Source organism: Saccostrea cucullata, unplaced genomic scaffold, assembly GCF_032062105.1.
Source record: "Saccostrea cucullata isolate Sc308-1 unplaced genomic scaffold, CSIRO_AGI_Scuc_v1 ctg549, whole genome shotgun sequence".
NCBI classification, from domain to species: Eukaryota; Metazoa; Mollusca; class Bivalvia; order Ostreida; family Ostreidae; genus Saccostrea; species Saccostrea cuccullata.
The window spans coordinates 237594-255796 of NW_026925269.1; the positions used below are offsets into that span (position 1 = coordinate 237594).

Sequence of the window (18203 nt, forward strand, 5' to 3'; positions counted from 1 at the left end):
TGTGTCACAAAAATTTAAAACTAGGGAAAATTAATTGTTTCAAATACTACTGGAATGAAAAAAAAAATACAACCTCAAATTTGTTTCAGAATAAACAACGCACCCTTTATATATCCGAAAAAATAAAAAAAAGAATTAAGTTACAAAAATATTTGCCCATTGTTGTAAAAAAAAATGTGCATATCAAAATGAAACGTACATTAGAATTATATTACCCCAAAAAAGTAATACCTTTTTTGTTAAAAAAAAAATACGCAATGCAAAAAAGGATTAACGAATCCCAGAAAATAAAAAAAAAACAGGTAAATCTTCCTTTCATAAAATTTTCCGAAACAGTCTATGTATTTTGATATACATGTACATGCAATACAAAGGAAACAACCAAATTATTTATTTTTCTATTTTGCTAGATAGAAAAAAATACAGAGATCTGAAAGTACAAGTAAAATAAACATATAAATTATAATATAAATAACATATATAGTAGTTAAGGTAAAAAATCTCTCAGGATGACTATAATTACTAATTTTATAAAATATTTTAGCGTATTATCATTAAGTTCAGATCAACATACTATAACTTAATTTAGGTGATTAATAAAAATAAAGCTGTCTGCATTTCACTAAATGTAGAAACTTGAGACAACAGTAACCGCACTTAATTAATTTGGATATTTTTTTTACCTTTCTTTTGAATATGTACAAAAAGGTCATTTTTAAGGCATATAATTAAACCGAGCACTAGTACTTAAAATAAATGAATTAGTTATATATTTACTCAGTAATTATAAAATTCAAAAATACTTTATTTATATTTTTTCTTGTAAAATATTTATAACTCGGACATCTGTAATTCAGTAACAATTATGGTTTTGACTACTAATCTGTTATATCATACCAAATAAATTTCAAATACTCTATAGTAAGGAAAGTAAAATGGTTTTTTTTTCTAACCATTCCTGGAAATGATGGCCATGATTCTTCGTTTACGTTGGTGTTCGTATACATTGAAAACTTATGATTTAAAAATAAAATTTTAACCTTCCGTTAAATCGGAACTTAATTATGATTCATCCCCATAAATTTACTTATATAAAAAATTTGTTGTCGTCAGCAATATTGAATTCTGACATTTCAGAAAATCTAATAGACATTACAATGTTTGTGTTGTTGTTTTGTTGCTGTAAACTGAATGTCCCAGTTTTACACATTAAGGAAGCATATCAAATAGATGTAACGAAATAAAGCGTTGGTTACAATAGTGATATGTGTTTGGACCTGTGTTCTAAACTTGAGAAAAAAGGAGGATTAGTAGTTCATGTTCAATTCTATCTCTGTTGATACTTGCAGATTAAAAGATCAAACGAAAAAATATGGCAACATATTGTTTCTACACAGATGGAGAGAATTAAAAACATTTAACAGTTTACATACAAATTGAAAATTCGATCTCACTGCAATGTCGATGCGTGAAATAATTTGCAATATAAGTATAGAATCCATAAAATAAAAGAATTCTCTTATCAGTATTCTTTGTATAGTCAGACCTTGTAAGACTTAACTCTGCACAATTAACTAATATTCAAGCAATTTCACATTCAGAATTGCATTGAATACATAAAAAAGATAATGACAATTCACAAAGTGTATAAATGATTTCCTTAAAATCTTTAGATATGCTAATGAATATAATGATTACACAATACACATTTTTCATTCAGTCCGTTTCATTAATATTTTTTGCTTATATAAACATATTCTAAGACACACATAACGTGGCCTCTACTTGATTAGAAATTTGAATTTTTCATATCTCATATTTCGCAGTGAAACAGAACTCATTTACATAACTTATTTATCTATGTCTGAATGACAGCTCCTCCCAAATTCAACATCTTCCAGGTCAAGGGATCCCCAATCGCTATAATGATACAATAGTTACTCCACCTGTGTTTCGCAGTTTCTGACATTCAGTTATTTATGTGAATTGTAATCATTGCAATGATAAAACCCCGTCCTAGTGACCTCAGACACACTGTACCTGTGCGTGCCAATCACCATGTCTCTCCTCTGACACAAAATAACGGCTAAACATGTTAAAACATTTAGCAGCTCCTTGATTAGGAGCAGTTTTTATTTTTAAGAACAAGAAAGAGTAAGCTTTCTTTGTAGAGGTCAAAATTGTCTTCCCCTGCTCTAGTTAAGCATGAATGACAGAGTTATTCCTCTTTCATCGATAGCTCACAGACTACCAATTATTTTTCTATACATTCCTTTATAACGTTATAAATATTTTAAAGATCAACAGGCTCAGCTTACCTGAAGCTTGACACAGAGTAAGAACAATTAAAGTCCAAAAACATTTCAAGCTCTCTGGAAAGTTCATAGCCTGCAAGTCCTGCTATGGCATCACAAATAATCCCATACCCTGCTTATTTCACCTCTTCGAGGGTGGGGTAAATATGGGCCTCATTATACCCTCCTACGACGCGCTTAAAAGTAAAGAACAATGTACAGTTTCAATACAAATTAAGCCCTGTATTTTTAGCTCTACTGGTCAGAGACCAGAAGAGCTTATGCGATAGTAATGCGTCCGGCGTCCGTCCGTCTGTCCGTCTGTCTGTCCGTCTGTCTGTAAACAATTTTTCAAAATGCTACTCCTCCTACAGTTTTGGTCTAATTTCAATATAACTTGACACACAAGTAGACTACACTAAGATACATAATTCTGTATATCAGTTTTTGATTTCGATGAACGGTGTTGCAGTGATTACTAAAAATAGAAATTTCTGTGAAATTCTTTCAAAATGCTACTCCTCCTACAGTTTTGGTCTGATTTCAGTATAACTTGGCACACAAGTAGACTACACTAAGATACATAATTCTGTGTATCGGTTTTTGATTTTGATGAACAGTGTTGCCGTGGTTACTAAAAATAGAAATTTCTGTGAAATTCTTTCAAAATGCTACTCCTCCTACAGTTTTGATCTGATTTCAGTATAACGTGGCAAACAAGTAGAATGCACTAAGATACATAATTCTGTGTATCGGTTTTTGATTTCGATGAACGGTGTTGTCATGGTTACTAAAAATAGAAATTTCTGTAAAATTGTTTCAAAATGCTACTCCTCCTACAGTTTTGGTCTGATTTCAATTAACTTGGCACACAAGTAGAATACACTAAGTTACATAATTCTTTATATCGGTTTTTGATTTCGATGAACGGTGTTGTTGTGTTACTAAAAATAGAAATTTCTGTATAATTGTTTCAAAATGCTACTCCTCCTACAGTTTTGGTCTGATTTCAATATAACTTGGCACACAAGTAGAATACGCTAAGTTACATAATTCTGTATATCGGTTTTTGATTTCGATGAACGGTGTTTCCGTGGTTACTAAAAATAGAAATTTCTGTAAAATTGTTTCAAAATGCTACTCCTCCTACAGTTTTGGTCTGATTTAATATAACTTGGCACACAAGTAGAATACACTAAGTTACATAATTCTGTATATTGGTTTTTGATTTCGATGAACGGTGTTGTCGTGGTTACTAAAAATAGAAATTTCTGTATAATTGTTTCAAAATGCTACTCCTCCTACAGTTTTGGTCTGATTTCAATATAACTTGGCACACAAGTAGAATACACTAAGTTTCATAATTCTGTGTATCGGTTTTTGATTTCGATGAACGGTGTTGCCGTGGTTACTAAATATAGAAATTTCTGTATAATTGTTTCAAAATGCTACTCCTCCTACAGTTTTGGTCTGATTTCAATATAACTTGGCACACAAGTAGAATACACTAAGTTACATAATTCTGTGTATCGGTTTTTGATTTCGATGAACGGTGTTGCCGTGGTTACTAAAAATAGAAATTTCTGTGAAATTCTTTCAAAATGCTACTCCTCCTACAGTTTTGGTCTGATTTCAGTATAACTTGGCACACAAGTAGACTACACTAAGATACATAATTCTGTGTATCGGTTTTTGATTTTGATGAACGGTGTTGCCGTGGTTACTAAAAATAGAAATTTCTGTGAAATTCTTTCAAAATGCTACTCCTCCTACAGTTTTGGTCTGATTTCAGTATAACTTGGCACACAAGTAGACTACACTAAGAACATAAAGAGACTTTATCAACGATCATTATTCTATTTAAATTAATGCTGTTTATAAAGTTTCAAATCCCAGCTGCTTAAGTACTTTCTCTTCCTTTGCTATAAGTTCAAACCAGTAGAGCTTCAGTCTCGACAGAGACTTCTGGTTCTAAAATATGAAAGTGATATAAGAAATTAAAATTTATTCTTTCTTAATAATAGGAATTCCATGCAGTAAGAATACACAAATCATTTTTCTAATATGACCCCCTGAATGCTAATTGTGACGTCATTAACTTGTACATTTTCCCGTATTTTCTAAAAAGTTTCAGAAGACATCAATTTTCAGTGGTATTTTCTTTCAGAAAACATACTCTGCCACCGTCGCCCACAAAGATTTTGAGATATGTAATTTTTCAAAGCATTTTACATAATATATCCAAAAACCAAAGCTACCCTAACCAAAAAATACTATAGTTAACTACAGTTATAACTTTGACACTTTGAAAACTTTGATTTACTATAGAGATAACTTTGACACTTTGAAATTGTTTCTCGAAAACTTTGACACTTTGAAAAACTTTGGCAAAAAACTTTGACACTTTGTAAAACTTTGGCAAAAAACTTTGACACTTTGTAAAACTTTGGCGAAAACTTTGGCACTTTGAAAACTTTGGCGAAAACTTTGACACTTTGAAAAACTTTGGCGAAAACTTTGATACTTTGAAAAACTTTATCGAAAACTTTGATACTTTGAAAAACTTTATCGAAAACTTAAACACCTTGAAAAACTTTGGCGAAAACTTTGACACTTTGAAAAACTTTATCGAAAACTTTGATACTTTGAAAAACTTTATCGAAAACTTACACACTTTGAAAAACTTTTGCGAAAACTTTGACACTTTGAAAAACTTTGGCGAAAACTTGGACACTTTGATTTACTATAGTAAACTATAGTTAACTATAGTTTTTTTGTTAGGGAGTAGGCGAAGGTGGCAGACACTATTTTCTAAAGGAAAATAAGCACAGACATGGGTCATTCTGAGGCCTTTCTGCATTTAACTTAGAAATGTACCAAATTAATGACGTCATATTTCCAGAATGGTCCTTCTTCATGCCATATTCTTTAATGATTTATTATATTCATCAACTCAACTATTAATAAAGCCAATTTCATAACTTTTTAAGAACATTAATTTTTTTGGGCGCAATAAAGCCCAAACTGTACCTTCTTCTTTCCATTATTACCATTTTTCTCAGAACCCCTCCCTTCAATATATGATAAAAATAACCCCATTCCACCTCATATACATCCCAAACAAATTTTAAGAAAAAAGCTCTATTTTTAAAACTGACAAAACTCGCGTGGTGAATGAAATAGGGGTATAATTAGTAGCCTGTAATCAAATGCTTCCAATGCTTTGAAAACACAAACTTTTTTTGATATACATTCCTTTATAATGTAAAAAATCAAAATTTTAAAATCACTCCGGCTCAACTCTTGTTTGGCAAGTTTAACGTTGGAAATGGAAATTTATAGAATACAAATAAAAATTCTAGAGTACAAATGGAAAATTTCGCAGTGCAAATGAAAAATTGTAGAATATTGATGCAAAATATCAAATATTGCACCGTTTGACATGCCATAGTACTCTTGGAAGAGAAGTAAAAGAATTTAAGTCCAAGGATATATCAGGCTCCAAGAACAAAGCATTGTTTGCAAGTCCCACTGTGGTATTGCAAATACCCCTACCCTTTAAGGAAAGGGTAATTATTGACCTCTTTCCATTGTTCTTACTACACTTTCAAGTAACATTCCTCATGATAATCAATTCTGTAATTTTGTCAGGCCATCTCCTTTCCATCCAATACTAAGTAAACTATAATCACCAAACTCTAAGTCGAATACATCACAAGAACTTACTTTTTGTTTTGTCACCTCAAACTAGAGCGACATTTAGACATCTATTTACCAGGCGTTTTCTAAATGTCCGTCTTTGACAACTTATATCTAGAGAACTGTTTGAGAAGGTATAAAAATGATATTTTTTATTTAAGTTTTTTTTTAAATGACTAAGGTTACCCACTTCGTGCTCCTTGACCAAAGAAGAGACGTAGCGAAATCGAATAATACATCCTTCTTCGTGAGGTGTAAAAGATTTTCAGCGTCAATTTTCTCTTCTTAGTAGATAGTTCATATGTGTCTTGACATTTCCACATTGATCTTTTTGTCTTCATCTGTTCAAATGAAAACAAAAAAGTATTGTTTTATTGGCGATTTGAATTTATCAATTTGGATATCTTAAAAAGTGCTATAAAAGATAATTATAAATATATTTATTTATTTAAAAAAAATAAAAAAAAAATAAGTTTGCTATTTCCTTTACAATCGTTATACCAGAGCTCGTTACATGTGTATTAATTTAAATCTGTACAAAGAATTTTGCTGGATCCCAAAAAATCTCTTTATTCGTGGTCGTATTTATCAAGTTTGACAGGAGTTTAGTAAGATGAAGGATATGGAGATAACGAACAGTATTCAATATCAAAGTCCATAAAACAGTACAAATAGGAGCAGAGCAAACACGGACCTCCAACACATCAGAAGTGGGATCAGGTGCCATGGAGGAGTGAGCATCCCCTGCCGACCGGTCACATCCGCCGTAGTCTCCTTGTCATGATCGGCAATTAACGGAAAAATCCGTCGTCAATTTAGTGTATAAATAATGGACTAACAATTATTATGAAAAACGTCTGCTCAGCATTTGACTCAATGATACATTGTACTTGTTGACAAGGTCATGAAATCGACCATAGAACTTACGAAATGATGACTTTAAACGAGACTGCTGATAGTCTTGTTTCATCAACTTGTTTGTGAATAATTTACCTCGTTTCAGAAATTGTTCATGCGTAGAACATGCTATAGCGTATCGAATCAACCGAGATACTTAAACTCCGTATCCAGGTGATGAAGGTATATTAATGCATAGGTAAAGGAAGTTGACGATAGAAAAGTTAAAGTCATCACGTTTATCATAGAGCTTGGTTGTTAGATTTCCATTAGTGTCTTTTTCAAGATAAATCAAGACCCAGAGGCCTTAAAGGTCACCTAGGCATAATGCATAATGATAGGATCCACAGACAAAACCAACTGCTAGATTAAGCCCAAAAGTAAAAGAATTTTTGTAATCAGAGATCAAAATAATAAGCATACTACAGCTAACTATGAATTCAGTAGCAATCACAGGCCAAAATTGAAATTGAAAGAATAGATTGTTATTTATCATTGGAAAGGTCTTTGAAAGTGTAATTTATTCATATATTTTCAGCCCTTGATGATGCCATTTAACAAAGTTGCAGAGGGTTGAAGTTTTCAGAAAATTAATGCTTTCTGCCAAAATCAGACACTTGAAACATGATAAATAGCTGATAATAAATATCAATGTCTGAATATATCCAAACAACTTCACACACTGTGGAAATCAAGTGACCCCACTTTCTATAAATAAAATAACATTTGACTTAAATTGATTAAAATCAAACAATAATCTGAAAACATATATAATAAAAGAAAAAAATTCAAATTAATTAATCCCTTGTTTTTTAAGCATTATCACATTTCATTGTAAATATTACTCTTATTTTGCATAAAACACGAACAAATCGTCGATTAGTTGCGTAGACTCGGACTTCGCAGCCAATCAAATTCGTTTGCGCGAGTTCTAAAATTTTCAGCTAAATCTGCCAAGGGTTGTAGAGTAGGTATCGGATCGGAAACCCTTGGCTAGCGAAGATGGATAAATAGCTGATAATAAATATCAATGTCTGACTGTGGAAATCAAGTGTATAAATAAAATAACATTATTACTTATCAAACAATCTTTTAACGGATGTTTTACACATTTATTGTAAGGTCACCCTTTCTGTAATTGTATCAACGTTTGTGAATATATCCTGCTGGATCTTCTTCATATACAATGTTATATCACTATTGAAATCCTGGAACCTGTTTGAAGAGAAGTTGCTTTTTTTAATTGCAATATTACATCACCAAACCAATCTATGAGGCATATTTTAATCATCTGATGTCCTTCATACCAAACACCCTGTTCATTGTCATTCTGGAATCGATGTTTCACATTTCTTCCAATAATGACTATTCCTGTTTGTCGCTGATTACGAATTAACCGTTTGATTTTTTGGTCATATCTCTGTGACACTAATGCTTCGCCTTTTCCCATCCTTTTCTTTGATAGAGAAGTTATACATCTGCTTCTTTTCAACTCTTTGGTGAAACATGTTTTTAGCTCTACTGTTCAGAGATCAGAAGAGCTTACGCGATAGTAATGCGTCCGGCGTCCGTCTGTCCCTAAAAAAAACCTATAGTTTACTGTAGGTAACTATAGTAAATCAAAGTGTCAAAGTTTTCGCCAAAGTCTTTTAATTACAGTACGTCGTCGATATATCTAAATGTCGAGTTGAAGGCCACAGCAAGTGTTGTCTCCTTTTGCGCATCCGATTTTGCACAAATTCTGCTTCATAGAAATATAAAAATAGGTCTGCTAATAACGGGCGCAATTGGTAACCATGGGAATTCCAATAGATGATAGAAGACTTGGTCTCCAAAAACAACATAGATATTGTCAATCAGAAATCAAGCATCTTTCTGATGTCAACTTCTGTGTACAATAATGCTTATTAACAAAATAATTTTGCAAATGACCAATGACAAAGTAAGTAAAGAACGAGGGCGCTTTTGATTGGCATTCGGCAGGAATCTGGGCGTAATTGAAAAGTGAAAATTTTATCGACATGTCACATGAAATTTTAACATTTTTTTATTTATCGGGTTCCTGTGCAACAGGAAAGGAAAATATTTTCCCGAAATTGAGCTTTGATTTGCTAAAAATTAACTTGAAAATTGGCCAGATCAGATATTTGGTACAAAATGGTACATTTTTAAACACATTTTTCTAAATTTTTTCTATCTCTGGGTCTTCTCTCCATGATTTTGAAACGTTATTTGTATGTATTTTAATTCAAAGAAACGAATACACTTTTTTTAAAAAAGGAGAGAAGACCCAGAGACCACGAAAAACGAATTTTCCCCCAAAAAATCCAAATGCGTGAATGTGGTGCTTCTTTATCCTTTTAAAATCACTTGTGAATGTGTAGTGGTGATAGCTCAGTAAGTTGGGCTATCTGTTCAGTGCACCGGAATTGGAAAGGTTTTGGTTCGAGCCTGGCATGGGGCGTTAAGTATTTTTTTTTTCATGCAAACAACCATTTATTTTGTCAGTTTCGTTTTCTGTACTGATATATTAAATTTCGAATTAGATTAATTTCGGTTCAGTTTGGTTCTCGCGAGCGAAATCAATTCTAATCTTCTATTCTATATAATGTACATGTACACGTATCATGCATCTATATGCATTAAATATTTTAGGTGTTTATTTTTTGTGAAACATTACTATGTTATAGTATCCCCTAGGAAAAACGGACAAAAATGTTACAATCTCACACTTTCAAACTAATTGAAAAAAAAACCTATGGACGTGTTTGTAAACTCTGACAAGCTATGTTCAGCCAACCAAATCATGGACATTTAAACCATAAATGTTTCGAAAAATGATTCCTGCAGATCACACGCCAAATGCGCCCATCTTCTTTTTGTGTTCCATTTTTATTGAAAAAGCAGCTCTCAATTATATCGAAAAGCCTGGACTTTAATTTATCGTGGGAAATGTCTATGTATAAAGTTGAAAAGTCGTAAATTTTTAAAGCTGTTGCTCAACTACGCTTTTAAAAAACCAGAAGTCTCTGTCGACACTGAAGCTCTACTGCTTTATACTCATAACAAAATTAGAGAAAAGTAGCGATAAATTAATGGTCCTTGATTAAGTCTCTCTTTCTGGCAATATATTGCAATAAGACTACAAATGTAGGAGGAGCTTTTAAAATAATTTTACAGTATTTTCAATTTTAGTTACAGTGTACCATGACAACATCATTCATCAAAATAAAGACAATTATGTATCTCAGTGTAGTCTGCATGCATGCCACATTATATCATTATCGAGATAAAACTGTATTTAGAGTAGCATTTTGAGAGTATTTCACAGAAATTTCTATGTTAGTAACCACGGCAACACCATTCATCGAAATCAAAAACCGACATACACATTAAAATATGTATCTTAGTGTAGTCTATTTGTGTGCCTAGTTATATTGAAATCAATCTAAAATTGTAGGAGGAGTAGCTTTTAAAGTACCAGGTATTTCACAGAAATTTCTATTTTTAGTAACCACGGGAAGACCATTGGCATTCATCTAAATTAAAAATTTATTCACAGAATCTTAGAGTAGTCTACTTGTGTGCCAAGTTATATTGAAATCAGACCAAAACTGTAGGAGGAAAAGAATTTTAAAGTATTTCACTGATTTTTTTATTTTTAGCATCCACGACAACACCGGACCATTCATCGAAATCAAAAACCTATTTATAGAATTATTTATCTTAGTGTAGTCTACTTGTGTGCCAAGTTATATGGCAGAGAAAGGAACAGATGGATATTGAGTTGGAAAACATTGAACAGAAAAAGGAAACTGAGTGCCTTGAGAGCTTAATGAAACATATGGAGATAACGAACAGTATTCCAGATCAAAAGTCCATGAAACAATACAAAATAGGAGCAGAGCAAACTCCCCCACAGAAGATTAGATGTGGGATCAGGTGCCATGGAGGAGTGAGCATCTCCTGCCGACCGGTCACACCCGCCGTGTGCTCCATGTCATAATTGGGAAATAAGGGGAAAATCCGTCGTCAATTCAGTGTATAAATAATGGACTTACAATTAGTATGAAAAACGTCAGTCATCATTTGACTCAAGCATAAATTGTATTTGGTAAATTCATCATTTTGTATCGACCTTAGAACTTACGAAATGATGAATTTACCAGCCTGCTGAATTTTTTTTGTTTCATCAACTTGTTTGTCAACAGTTTACCTCATTGTAGAAATTGTTCATACGTAGAGTATGCTTTTGCGTATTTAATCAACTGAGATATATAAACACCGTAGGCAGGTGATGAAGGTATATTGCTGCATAAGTAAGGGAAGTTGACGATAGAAAAGTGAAAGTCATCACGTTTATCATATAGCTTGGTTGTGACATTACCATTAACGTCTTTTTCAAGTAAAATATCTAAATATGAAACGTGTGTCAGACTCTGTGGTATCTTATCTCAAGCTTACCAGGATATATCGTATCGACATAAGAATGGAAATTACTAAATTATGCATCTTAGTGTAATCTACTTGTGTGCCAAGTTATATTGTAATCAGAGTAAAACTGTAAGAAGAGTAACGTTTTAAAAGAATTTCACAGAGTTCAATTTTAGTAACCATGGCATCACCGTTCATTGAAATCAAAAACCGAGCCAATAAATTATGAATCTAAGTGTAGTCTACTTGTGTGCCAAGTTATATTGAAATCAGACCAAACTGTAGGAGGAGTAGCGTTTAAAAGGAATTTCACAGAAATTTTTATTCTTAGTAACCATGGCAACACCGTTCACTGAAATCAAAAACTGATGCACTAAATTATGTACTACTTGTGTGCCACGTTATATTTAAATCAGACCAAAACTGTAGGAGGAGTAGCGTTTTAAAGGAATTTCACAGAAATTTTTATTCTTAGTAACCATGGCAACACCGTTCATTGAAATCAAAACCTGATGCACTAATTTATGTATCTTAGTGTAGTCTACTTGTGTGAGAAGTTATATTGAAATCAGACCAAAGCTGATACAAACTCCATTTACATGTATCTAAAACATCAAGATCATGGTTTAGACTGTATTCAATATCTAGTAAATTAAATGATGCATGTTGCAGTGAATTGTCATCAGCAAATAATCCACACATTGAAAGCATATTTTCAGCAACATAAATAATATATATCAGAAATAAAAGAGGACCTAAATCTGAGCCTTGAGGCACACCTGGATATACATGTATATCGAGGTTGGATGATAGATATTTATACATAACTTTTTGTGATGTATTTCTCAAGTAACTTGTAAACCACAGTAAAAGATCACCATATATTCCATACGTTTGTAATTTGAACAGAAGACCCTTATGCCAGCTGTGGCGAATGCTTAGGAAAGATCGCCAAAAATCATACAACACGATTTGCCTTCATCTATGCATTGCACAATACTATGATAAGTTTCTTAAAGTTGGTACACTGTAGAATGTCCAGGTAAAAAACCCGCTTGATATCGATGAAACAGATTTTTACAATGAAAATAATTATGCACATGTTTGAAAATAATTCTTTCAATAATTTTGCTAACGCAGCTTAACAACGACACAGGCCTATAGTTAGACACCAAAGATGGATCATCCTTTTTAGCTCTACTGGTCAGGTACCAGAAGAGCTTATGCGATAGTAATGCGTCCGTCCGTCTGTCTGTAAACATTTTTTCAAATATTTTCAAAAAATACTCCTCCTACTGTTTTGGTATGATTTCAGTATAACTTGGCACCACACTAAGAGTGTATTCGATTAAGACAACCCGTGTCGCACTAGTGTTAAATATACGCATGCTCACTGACTGAACTCTAGTGATCTAAATAAAACATCTCGTGTTGTATAGTGTTTATTTAAATATGGCGGGATTTAATCCAGGAAAGGCGCTTTTAACAGCATTTATCGCTAATGAACTTACAGAAGTAAATGAGCATGAATTCGATGAAGATAATGACGACATTGTAATTCAGTTCCTATCCAACCAATCTATCGTTCGAGAAAATGTTCCTACAGTAGAAAATTTTTACGAAGGTACAGTACCACAATTCTCTGAAACTGATTTTAGGAAACACTATCGTTTAAGCAAGAAAACGTTTCAAGAAATTCTGTTAAAAATTGATCCCAAAATTGCCAAAGAAGACAGAACGCAAGGGAAGAGTCCTATTACAGCTGAGAAACAATTTTTTATTTGTTTGTGGTATTTGTGCAACACTACTAGCATGCGCGAAATTTCTCTATTGTTTGGCGTGTCCACCTCCACTGTTTTTCTTTGCATAAGGACGGTGTGCAGTGCGCTTTGTGACCTTCGCAGCCAAGTGATAGCGTGGCCAGATGCGCACAGACAGGAAGAAATTTCAGATTTTTTCGAAATGGATAGCGGAATTCCTGGGGTAGTAGGTGTGATAGATGGTACACACATCACACTAAATGGAATTCCTAAAGGAGACATAGATTATATAAATAGAAAGGGGTATCCGTCCTTAAATTACAATTGCAGGTAGTTGTGGATAATTTAAGACTTTTTACCGATACCTATGTTGGTTGGCCTGGATCCACACATGATGCTAGGGTTTTTCGAAACTCCCCCTTGTGCGAAGCAGCGGAAAATGGGCGTGCATTCTTGCCAAATAGTTTTATTTTAGGTACGTTTTTCTTTATCACACTTTATGCAACAGAAGCTCTTAAATAACAACTGCAAATGCCCAATACACATAAAAATTTCGTCCATTTATATATTGTAGGTGATTCTGCCTATCCATTGAAGGAGTATTTGCTAACCCCTTTCAGGGATAATGCTCATTTGACACAGGGGCAGAAGATGTACAATAGGAAACTTTACACTTCTAGACAAATAGTTGAGAGATCGATAGGACTACTGAAGTGCAGATTTCGTCGACTCACGAAGTTGTCCTGTTTGGACATACAGAGATCATGTAAAGTTGTAACTGCATGTTGTGTGTTACATAATTTATGTATATTGTCAAATGATTGTGTTCAGGATATTTTGCAAAATTACATTCCTGCAGATAATGTCAACAACTATGGTCCTTTGTACAGAAATGCTGTTCCTGGAATTGTGCGCAGAAATGCAATTGTGAATTATTTAGAAAACCTGCAGTAGCTCAGTAGCTACCTAATCATGGAAACGTCTTGTACATCAAGTTGTAATAATGTAATTTCAATGTTATCAGAATGTATGTGTAAAAGTAATTGGTCATTGTGAAATATATTTTTTAAAAAATGTTAAATTTTTTTTACTAGGAATTGGAATAGCTTTTACATGCAAAAACAAATGTTCTTTTCTTTCAGCAATGTGATTTTTACAATTATACTTCAAGACAACCAAACACATTTAAAAAAATATTTTTTATGGATCAAAAACATTGAAGTATTGCAAGAGAAAATACCTAGTAAGTGGTACTGAGAAGGGGTGAGGTTTCTTGGCAGATTTATTTTTACCCCACGACCCACACATTATTAGTACACTGTTATTATCTTTCCCCGTTATCTGTTCTGTAATTTTTTTGCCCTGATACTCATTAAAAATAAATAGTCTCCACAATGTTTAGTACATATCCTGAATATATTCAGTTGAATATTTAAAAAAAGTATCTTCTTATTATCTTCATCTAATGTTCTATTGACACAAATAAAGGATGACAAAAGTTTAATGCAATTGCCGTTATTTAATGTCAATAAAAATCAACCATTTAAATCATATAAGAAAAAAAATGAAGTGTATATAAATAAAGCAGATATTACTTGATATCTACATATTGAGGATGGAACTCGAAAATATCAGTAAAATGAAAATGGACAGGTGCTTTCTGGCACAGAGAACAGTAAAAATAAAAAAAAAATCTACCTGGTTTTAATACAACACAAACAAGAGACAATACAAAGGCCGTCCATTACTTGCGGAGAAAGTATCAACAGAAAAGAAAATTTTAAAACAAGGAGAAATCTTATTGATTCAAAAATCAGCAATTAAATGTTAAGAACTTTATAATGAAAAAAAAATGCTAGAAACACTAAATCATTTATAAACAAGAGGCCCACGGGCCTTATAGGTCACCTGAGTATCATGTAACAACTTTCGCACAATTGAATTCGGTTCATGTTTTAAATCAGTGGCCATGAAATTCACAATTTTGAAAGAGTCACCATTGCTTATCATAATTATACACTTAGCTTACTTACTCTAGTTACTAAATACCCAGAGGTAGATCAGAGCACATGTAACAAAGAAAAAATGCTCTTCCAACTTATAACCAGTTGTGCACCCCACCCCAAAGGAACCACTGACCCTGAGACCACTTATTTCAAAATTTTCGAAATTTTATTAATTTTATTTCATCATAAATGGTTGATTAATACTCAAGAGCAGATTTCAAAGGATTAATTTATTTTCAGACAATGTACATGTAACAACCCCCTACCCCTGACCCAGGGGGCATGGAATTCACCATTTGATAGAATCACCTTTTTTCATCATAGATATATATACTTAGATCATTGGCATAATACCCAGGTGCAAACGAAAAGATTTTCAAAGCATTAAAGTATTTTCACTATAGAATCAAAAGACTCCACTTACGCAAAATGGGTAAACCCCTGACACAGCTAGGGGCCATGAAATTTACAAATCAGGTTGAGGCACTCTTGCTCACTATAACTATATACTAATTTAGTTTATTTAATACCCAGGAGCAGAGAGGAAGATTTTCAAAGAAATAATGCATTTTCATTATATAATCTATATAGCCCCGCCCTAGCACCAGAACCCCTGACCCCGGGGCCATAATTTTCTCAATTTTGGTAGAGGACTCAATGCTCATTACATTCATACCAACAGTTTGACTGCTTGATGTCCAGAAGTAGAGAAGATTTTTAAAGATTACATTATTTTTTGTGGTTTTGGCCCCACCCCTCGGGCCCCAGGGGGGCGGGGATCATAAAATTCACAATTTATGTTTCCCTTCACCCATAGATGCTGTATACCAAATTTGGTTGAAATTGGTTCAGTGGTTTCCGAGAAGAAGCTGAAAATGTTCAAATGTTAACACACGACGCACGACACACAACACACGACGACGGACGAAAACAGATAGCAATAGGTCACCTGAGTGACTCAGGTGACCTAATAAAAATTGATAGGCAAATTATACCTCTAATCCGAGTATTATTAAGATTAAGAATTGTTTCTGCTTAAAACAATTCATCAATTTGTCCATCATGGACATTTTTTCTACATGTTGCTCTTTTAGCAAATCTAACCTATCTTTTTGGAAACTTTCTTGTTTTTTGGCATATTTTTCCAAGAACTCCAGATTAGCATCATGTCTCCCTTTCCTTTTAGGAGCTTTCTTTTCCTTTTCTTTTGTTGATGATGGGCCGGGAGACTCCAAGGACTCGTCATTATGTGAATCGGATTTTCTTCTACACTCCTTCTCAGTTGATCTTGATGACATTACAAATTCTGGTTGGGTTCCACTTCTGTGACCATACATCTCATTGAAATCCTCATAGAACTGACATGTTTTCTTCTCATTCCCAGTGTGAGAGTTGTGATCAATAGTTTTCTTATACTCTCTTTTAAGGCTTTTCCATTTGTTACTGCATTGCATAGCCGATGCCACTACTCCAGCTTTGGAAAGTGAAGAGGATATTTGGGCCCACAGTGTTTTATGACACTTCATTGAACCGAACTTTTCTTCATATTCTTTCCGCATCTCAAAGAGAGCTTTAGCCTCCTTTGTCGTCCACACTTTTGTCCCTTCTAAAAATAAACAAACATAATTATGTATAAATATTTTATAACACTTTAATATTATAATTAATTGAATGATAATGAAAGACAAAGTGAGCAAACTCACACACTCCATGCTCTCATATGGTACAATTGGAGTTTTTGCACAATACGAAATACATTTTAAAGGGTATACATATAATGATCAAACTGGTGCCCCCCCCTCCCCCTCTCCAAAAAAGAATTAGTTAAAATTAGGGTCCAAAGGGAATTTTCTGTGAATATGCAAACATATCTACACGTCCTTTTTAACTACAAAGTCTCAATACTTTATGATTTCTTATACAGAAGTTTCAGATGAATAGCGATAACAAACTCTTTCATTTTTAAATTTCAATATTCACAATGGCCAAGTTCAAAAGTGCATAATTCCTAGGAATATAAGGAATAATATTTTCCTGTAAATATCATGTCCCCAATAACTACAAGGTTTGATGAATTTAAATTGTGTATTGATTTTAGTGCAGTTGTGATGACAAAAAGTAAACAAAGAATCAAACAAAGAAATTAAATCTATTAGCCGATGCTCACTAGTAATTCTCTTGCTCAGGTGAGGATATGCAGTACATAATAAAAGTGTGTAAAAGATGATAAAAACTGTGGCATTTACGAACTGCCACAGTTTTGTCATTTGAAAGGAAGCTGACATCAGATTTGTACTGAAATTTATCCCATCGTATGGGCATGCTTAAATAAAGAGTTTATTAAATTATCGAGCATCTGCGTTGAGAGGTTGCTGAGGAATCTGCCACGGAAGTTTGATACGGAAAGACAAACAGAACCAAAAGGGTAAAACAGTATATCATCCCTCGAAACCAGGAATATATGTATTATTGGATCCCCCATTGATTGTTATGCAAAGAGTTGTGTGTGAGAGAGGAGAGGGTGTGTGTGTGTTTATCCCCGGGCCTTGGAGAGAGGATATAAAAAATACGCAACAGACTGTATAGAAATCCAGCCTAATCATGGAAGATTTTATTAAGTCCCATCATGATTTATACATCACTACCAATGTTTTAAAATGTTTTGGGGATATTAAGAATTATCCAGTGAGTGATATTAACGGGATAGAGGGGCAGACAAGGAATTAAAAAAAAATACAGGTACAAGTAGATCTGATTACAGACGTCTTATCAAATTTTATATCCCCTACATTTTTGCATGAAGCATAATTATTAGTAAGAAGAGTACAATGACATTTTTTCATTAATCCAGTGTTAGTCATTGAATACAGTACAAAAGGCATATACACTGTATATGTAAAAAAAAAAATAAAAAAAAATAAAATATGAATCTCGACTACCAAAAAATGGACGCATGTTGGAAATAACAAACCTTGAGCTTCTGGTGATGTGGCTCCAATGCATTCCTGATCTTTCAGGTCTGTAGCTTTTAACTTTGAGTCTGTAAGAATTATGTTCATGAAAAAAAGAGAAAAGAAACGAATGCAATGATAAAACGTTATTTTGTTTTAACA

At 33.2% G+C, this 18203-nt stretch overlaps 1 protein-coding gene across 1 annotated transcript; it reads right to left on the reverse strand.

The window, feature by feature from the left end:
• Positions 1 to 16079: 16079 nt before the first annotated feature.
• Positions 16080 to 17412, reverse strand: LOC134268476 (uncharacterized). Its single transcript, XM_062750733.1, has 2 exons — positions 17337 to 17412; positions 16080 to 16696 (listed from the first exon to the last, which is right to left on the reverse strand). Exons 1-2 carry the CDS (start codon positions 17410 to 17412, stop codon positions 16080 to 16082), a joined length of 693 nt encoding a protein of 230 aa, XP_062606717.1.
• Positions 17413 to 18203: the final 791 nt, after the last annotated feature.